General features: G+C 37.9%; 1 protein-coding gene across 1 annotated transcript in view; it reads right to left on the bottom strand.

Annotated features, from left to right (window-relative positions):
• Positions 1-1,926: 1,926 nt before the first annotated feature.
• LOC120518902 (cholesterol 24-hydroxylase-like) overlaps positions 1,927-7,237 on the bottom strand; it is a 30,570-nt gene continuing 25,259 nt past the window's right edge. The window contains exons 7-10 of the mRNA XM_039741915.1: positions 6,406-6,519; positions 4,885-5,041; positions 3,138-3,200; positions 1,927-2,051 (exon numbers count right to left, since the gene is read on the bottom strand). Coding sequence (XP_039597849.1) covers positions 2,029-2,051; positions 3,138-3,200; positions 4,885-5,041; positions 6,406-6,519 — 357 coding nt within the window. The 3' untranslated portion in view covers positions 1,927-2,028. The remainder of the gene's footprint in view (positions 2,052-3,137; positions 3,201-4,884; positions 5,042-6,405; positions 6,520-7,237) is intronic.

The raw sequence follows: 7,237 nt of genomic DNA, 5'->3' as shown, positions 1-7,237 counted from the left end.
ACGATTAAGCAAAGAAGAAAGAGCAGCACAGAGAAAAGAGACCCAAAAGCGTTGGAGAGAAAAAAAGGCAGATAAGAGATTATGAAATCAGTGGAATTCGAAAGGCTCAAACAAACAATGACGCGAGACACATGCAGAGAAAGGTGCAGAATAAGTAAGCAGTAAAATTCAAAAGTATTGTAGCATCCTAGCCAGGTTGAAGCCTTTTTTGTTTTAAGTGATTGTTAGGTCCGATTGAGGGAGGGCGGAGTACAGCACGGAAGACTGATAGTGGTGTATTGTTTGATATGGTTGGGCGGGGGGCGAGACCCAGGGGATGAGGGGTTGGAGAGGGGGCTAGAAAGTTATGTTTAGGGTTACGAAGTCGGCGATTGTTCAAGTAAAACTCTTGTGACACTTTATTATGTCAGTCGCTACAGTATCAAAAAAAAAGATAGTAAAGATCGTATTAGCGCAAACAAAAGTTAGTTAATTATCAGGACCAGGTGTGATTGAAAAAAATAGGACAAAGCGAGGTCAGAAATAAAAGGTAAAGAGAAGAAAACAAAGTCTTTTCACATTTGCATCATTCAATGCATAATACGTGGATTTACACAACAGTGGACCATACGCTATGAGAATCTGTGGTCCCACAACAGTTAAAGCAACAACAAATTTAATTTCAAAGAAAACACAATTCGGTCAGGTGTATATTTATGATAACGGAGAAGTGATGCAAATTTTAACAGGCAACAAGAAAGGTAATGTATATATTCTGCAAATAACATTAGAGACCAAAGGAGATATGCCATTCGTATTAAAACGTTTACAGTTTCCCGTGAATAGCTTTTGCTATGACAATTAACAAATCACAGGGACAAACATTAGAAAAACTCAAGTTATTTATGAGAGAAACAGAAACAATATTCACACACGAGCAGTTATACGTTGAATTGTCACAATGTGTCTCCAAAAAAGTAATCAAAATTCAATGCGATCTTGAAGGAAAAGTAATTCCAAATATTATTTTTAATGAAGCTTTAAAGTAAAAGTGCAAATAATGACATTGAAACAATTCCAAATAAAAAAAAAAGCTTTTAAACTTGTATATCCGATTAACCAAACACACGGGTTAGTGAGCAAAGCGAGCAGGGGGCAGAGCCCCTACTCCCTGCACACCACTGAACTTACCATCACATATTTGAAATATTTGAAAATAAAATCTAAACAAAATATTAGGGATGTGGGCACATATTAGTAATAGGTTGTATCAGGGTGGTATGAGGAAATCCATTAGGGAATGCATTTCAGATATCTTGAAATGGACGTATTTTCAGATATCTATAATTCTTTTACGATATCTTAAATGCATTTCTAGATTGATGCCCTTACTGAAAAAGTTAAAGAAAGGTCTCAGTCACTTCTCAAGTAACCACCAGAAAAATGGACAGATGGTCCAATTCTTGATGAATTTTGCAAATTGTGGGCACACATGACAGTAGTGAATGACGCATTCAAAAACAGTAATAAGTCTCACTGAAAAGTACAGTGACATAGTGACTAAGGACGATGAGTAGAAACCGTTTATTCATCAACTAGTCGCAAACCATCACAAGAATTTTCCATCTTCATCAAAGACGGTGCAGCCCTTGTTCAGTTGCTGTTCAGTTCAGATGAAATAACAACTGCAAAATGGACTGACCTCTATACGTTGTTTATTTTCATTCGGATTTTAATAATAATTATAATAATAATACATTTTATTTATACAAGGCGCCTTTCTAAGAACTCAAGGACACTGAAAAAATAAATTAAAAAAAAAAACATTATAAACAATTTAAAACATCAGAAAAGATAAAAATTAAAACCAAACAAAGCCACTGTAATCATAAAGAAAAAGCCATTTTAAACAGATGGGTTTTAAGCTTACATTTGAAGGTTGAAAATAATTTGATATTTCTAAGCTCAGTAGGTAGTGAGTTCCAGAGCTTGGGAGCAGAACGGCTGAATGCTCCGCTCCTCAGGAAGGTTAGATGGGCGAGAGGGACATCAGGTGAATGGAGGAAGATGATCTGAGGTTACGGGAGGGAATAACAACATGAAGAAGGTCAGACAGATATGGACGGGCAAGGTTATGAATGGCTTAAATGTTATCAGTAGAATTTTAAAATCAATTCGAAACTTAAATCGGGAGCCAATGAAGCTGCTGCAAGACTGGAGTAATATGGTGAATAGACGGGGTAAAAGTGATGAGGGGAGCAGCAGAATTCTGGACTAGATGAAGATTATGGAGAGATTTATAAGAAAGACTGAAGAGGAGTGAAGTGCAATAGTCCAGTCGAGAAGTAACAAGACTGTGAATGAGAATGGCAGTGGTATGGGGTATTTTGTTTGTTTGTTTGTTATATTGTAAATATGATAAAAGAATAATACTAGCCCTAAAGACAACTTCATTTTTTTGGACCACCCTACTGTCACATGTTCAGAGTACAGTGAAATCCTTATTTGCAAGTGCTAATCAACATGCAACTTGTCGCCACTCTACTGTGCCATAATTAGTGAGTAGAACAGTCTTACCTCCAAATTCATGTGTTTCTTATTTGAAAAATATATTTGTCATTAAGTAACAGAATAATAAAAAATATATTTGTCATTAAGTGCCAGAATAATAAAATGTATATTATTCATATTAGTGTGTAGTCCTCTTGCAATTTAAGGCCTTATAAAAGTTCATTCTGAATACTTGTAGACCCATATTGTACTAGAAGTCATGTACTTGTGAAGCACCTTGTGACATTTGTCAGTAGGGATGAGCACAGCTGAACAAGTGGCTGAATAACTGTGTGTGCCAAAAGTGATCAGTGCTAGACCCCGAAATGGAATTTTCCAAAGACATTGCTTTAAAAAATAAGTGTACCTAAGTTCAGTGAAAATGTTTCATAGGGAGCCAAGTTGTTTCGTATAGACAGACAGACAGACAGACATGACAGGGACAATATGTGCATTTATATTTCATGCAAATATACCTAACAAGTACTCCGGTCATCCACTGCTACTAATATACAGTAGTTAGATAAACACATATTAATTGCTTGCTAAGGAAAAATAATTTTAAGTAAACCACAAAGATCAGTTTAATGCAAAACACGTAAACTCACCACCAACGAAAAAGGTAACAAAATTGTCAGTCATTATTTCGTCATCAACTTGTTCTTCTTGTTCTGCAAATTAAAACAGCTACACTTTATAACATTTTCAAAACATTCAAAATGGATGTACTCACCAACTCATCATTTTTGGATGAGATAAAAACAAAATTAGTAGCTAATCATGTAAAAAATGGAAATGACACCTGCAAGAAGTCATTTAACAGGCGGTTACAAAGCTGGTCCCTTAGCATACGATATTCATTTCTGAAGAATTTACATAAAGAAAGAAAACTAAGACTACATGCAAATACATAGACTTTCTACTCGGATCCAAGCAGAGGACCATTGTTATCAGCTTAGTTTTCAGTGGCCTTAGTGTTTAAGGAACACACATTGTATCTGTTAGGCTGAAATTAATAATCGTCTGCCCAACATTCATGAAGTAAGAATTTTTTAAAAGAGCCTTTGGTAACAGGAGTGGTGGGTTTTCTGTGGGAACCATTCCAGGACAGGGCACTAGTTCATCGAGGGGAATGCTCTTGCTCACAACTTCTTCTTCTTCTTTCGGCTGCTCCCATTAGGGATTGCCACAGCGGATCACCTTCTTCCATATCTTTCTGTCCTCTGCATCTTAAATCTATCACCTATATGTCATCTCTAACCACATCCATAAACCTTCCTGTTCTCTTGCCTGGCAGCTCTGTCCTTAGCACCCTTCTCCTAATATACTCAGCATCTCTCCTCTGCACATGTCCAAACCAACGCAATCACATCTCTCTGACTTTGTCTCTCAACCGTCCAACTTGAGCTAACCCTCTAATATACTTAATTTTAATCCTATCCATCCTCGTCACACCCAATCTTTAGCTCTGCCACCTCCAGCTCTGTCTCCTACTTTCTGGTCAGTGCCACCGTCTCCAATCCATATAACATAGCTGGTCTCACTACCGTCCTGTAGACCTTCTCTTTCACTCTTGCTGATATCCATCTGTCACAAATCACTCCTGACACTCTTCTCTACCCATTCCACCCTGCCTGCACTCTCTTCTTCACCTCTCTTCCACAATCCCCATTACTCTGTACTGTTGATCCCAAGTATTAAAACTCATCCACCTTTGCCAACTTTACTCCTTGCATCCTCACCATTCCACTGACCTCCTCTCATTTACACACATGTATTCTGTCTTGGTCCTACTGACCTTCATTCCTCTCCCCTCTAGAGTATATCTCCTCCTCTCCAGGGTCTCCTAAACTTTCTCCCTACTATCGCTACAGATCACAATTGTCATCAGCAAACATCATAGTCCACAGGGACTCTTCACTGCCACCCAGTGCTTGTCTCACCTCCTCCCTAAACTCAACCTTGCAGTCTTCCTTTTTCAACTTCCGCCATTTGATCCTTGGCTCTGCCCTCACTCTCTTCCTCTTCTTGATCTCCAACGTCATCCTACAGACTGGGTCAATTTAAAGTTATAGTTTAACCTACACTGCTCATGTTTGATCTGTGTAAGGACAACTGCAGTATCTTGAAACCCACTCATGCTGTATTATTCTGTAGATTAGATATAATAAAATACCGCTGGCAAATAGCTACTCACATTGTTTGTGAGATTAAGCATCGTCCTGGCCATCGACGGTCAGGCTTGCCGCTGTACTGCAGTTGCATTAACAGGCATTCCCAGATGTAAACTTTTATGTCAAATGTATTGTCTATTATTTAATAAATACATATAAAGTTTTTTGACTTCTGATTTACCAGCAGTCTTCAGAATTTTGGTTAGAATATCTTGTGGAACCTCTTCTCCACGAAGGATAGCTGCTTTTCTTTTTTCAATACACTCCTTTCCAATTTTGCGTAACAAGAGAGCTGCATTTTCTACTTCTTTCACATACTTCCTGTGCCAGGGTAAATACTGGTAAGAAATAGAGAAATTTTGTATTATCTATCTATACACTGAACTATGATTACTATTACTTTTTTTTTTTAAAAAAACTTTTCAAAAGCAGTTCAATTTCAGAGCGTGATGAAACAATACATAGCACTGGGTGCAAGCCAGGAAGTGCAGGGCACATGTTGTACATCTACACACTCATATAGGCCAATGTATAGTCCTCAACAACTAACTTAACAGGCACTTTTGGGATGTCGGAGGAAATCTGGAGCACATGGAGTAAAATTCACACCGTCAAGAGAAAACAAGCAATCTGAAGACAGACAATGCCCACACTGTGCCACCTTTAACTGAACTGAGTCGTGTCTTCCCAGTGCTTATAAGTAATGTTCAATTCATTGATTAAAATGAAGTGGCTTTGGAACATAAAAGTCTTCTTGGGTGGAACACCAACTCTGGATGGGGTGTCAGGCCATCACAGGGCACACTCGCCCATAATGGGTTAACTTAAAAATATCACAGATTTGAAAACGCAGCTCAAATAACCCTGTGGTGGCTGAAACAGCATTCATAGAGACTGGTTACAAACCCAAATGATGTTAAAATTGCATCGATTGTTGTAATATTGTTAGTTGCTGGTTGTGGAGGGTTTACAGCTAATTGTGGTTCATATTTCTTCAATATCATTTTTTTTATTTTTAGTCTATACTGTATTGAAGTCTGCTTATATGTATAGACCAGAGGTGATGAAGAGTCCTGGTTGTGTGTACAGCTCTGCTAGTATTTCAATAACTTGCATTTAATACCTGTTTTGACAACAGAGCTGCTTATAGACATGCAAATGGTCGAAAATATAAAACCTGAAATAAACCTGAGATTAATAAGTAATTGAGGTTGCATAGAATGGTTCTCTTTTTTAAGGTAAAATAAATTTGAAAAATTGCCAATGGTTTCTTAACTTTCCTGAGAAATTTCTTTGAAGAATAAATGTACTAAGTTTCAATGAAAGGCAAACAGACAAGCAAACATAACAATGACATTCAGATGTTTTAGCATCCATGCAAATGAACCTAAAAATGACAAATATTCAGCATTGGTAGACACACATGTTTAAAATTATGATCACTCCTTGCTACAGCAGTAAGAATCATACATGGCGTACTATGATTCAGGATTCCACTGAACACAACCTACCCATCCAACCAGCCACCCATTTCTTTGCCTGTTTAACTAGTTCAGGGTCGGCAGGTCCATGGATTCCCAAAGCCTGTCTAACACAGCTTTATCATTTACCTTTGAACATTGCTTATCAGTTTCATTAACTATCAGAAAATATGTTTAACAACAAACAGATGGCTTTAATATTCTCGACCCCATTGCCGTACCTGCATATAAGGATTACGAACGTACTTTGACATTCCTTTGAGACAGGTATCAATGACCTTCGTGAAAGGAATCTTCGCATCATCCATTAAATTCAAATTCATGCCAAATGCTACCTGTAGACAAAGTTGAAATGTACTGTTTGAGTTTCATTACTCATCGTTCAACTGTGTAGCTAATATCACTATTCATCAGTCAACTTAAGAATCCCACATAATGATATTGGTATATCATCATTTCAACAGAAAAGAATGAGTGAGTCACGAGTGTGCTGCTATCAATAACGTTTTTATATAGTAAGGCTCACCTTACTACGTTAACTAATTGACAAAGCGAGGAATTATGCAGGGCCATATGGTATATCACAATATGGACGGTACACTTTCTCAATCCATACGTCACTTCATTCTCTCTTTGACCAGAAAGGCTGGCATTTGGCTGTTCCCAGTGTCACACACATGTGCATGGAAACAGTTTAAAGGGTTAGGTGATGGTAATTCTCTGCTGAGACAGGAGATGGTACTGTGTGATAACAGTCTCTCTTCTCCTCCCTCTGCAGAAAGGAATACTCACACCATTCCATCATTAACATCACTTCTGGGGTCCGTCCACTTGGACCCGACTCTTTGTCTCAAAAAGCCTAAAAGCTGGAGGAGACACCATCTTGGGCAGTCTATCTAAGACAGAAGTCAGAACGACTTGCTTTTTGCGTTGTACATGCGTTTTCTTTTCATTTCTATCTGTACACATTATATGGGGTTGGCTACGTTAAATTTTTGGGTTAACAGAAAAGTCTGGCATACTGTGGTCCACACAAAGAATGGAAAAATGACG

The sequence above is a fragment of the Polypterus senegalus genome, chromosome 18 (assembly GCF_016835505.1).
Source record: "Polypterus senegalus isolate Bchr_013 chromosome 18, ASM1683550v1, whole genome shotgun sequence".
Classification (NCBI taxonomy): Eukaryota; Metazoa; Chordata; class Cladistia; order Polypteriformes; family Polypteridae; genus Polypterus; species Polypterus senegalus.
This window is presented reverse-complemented; position numbering and strand designations above follow the sequence as displayed.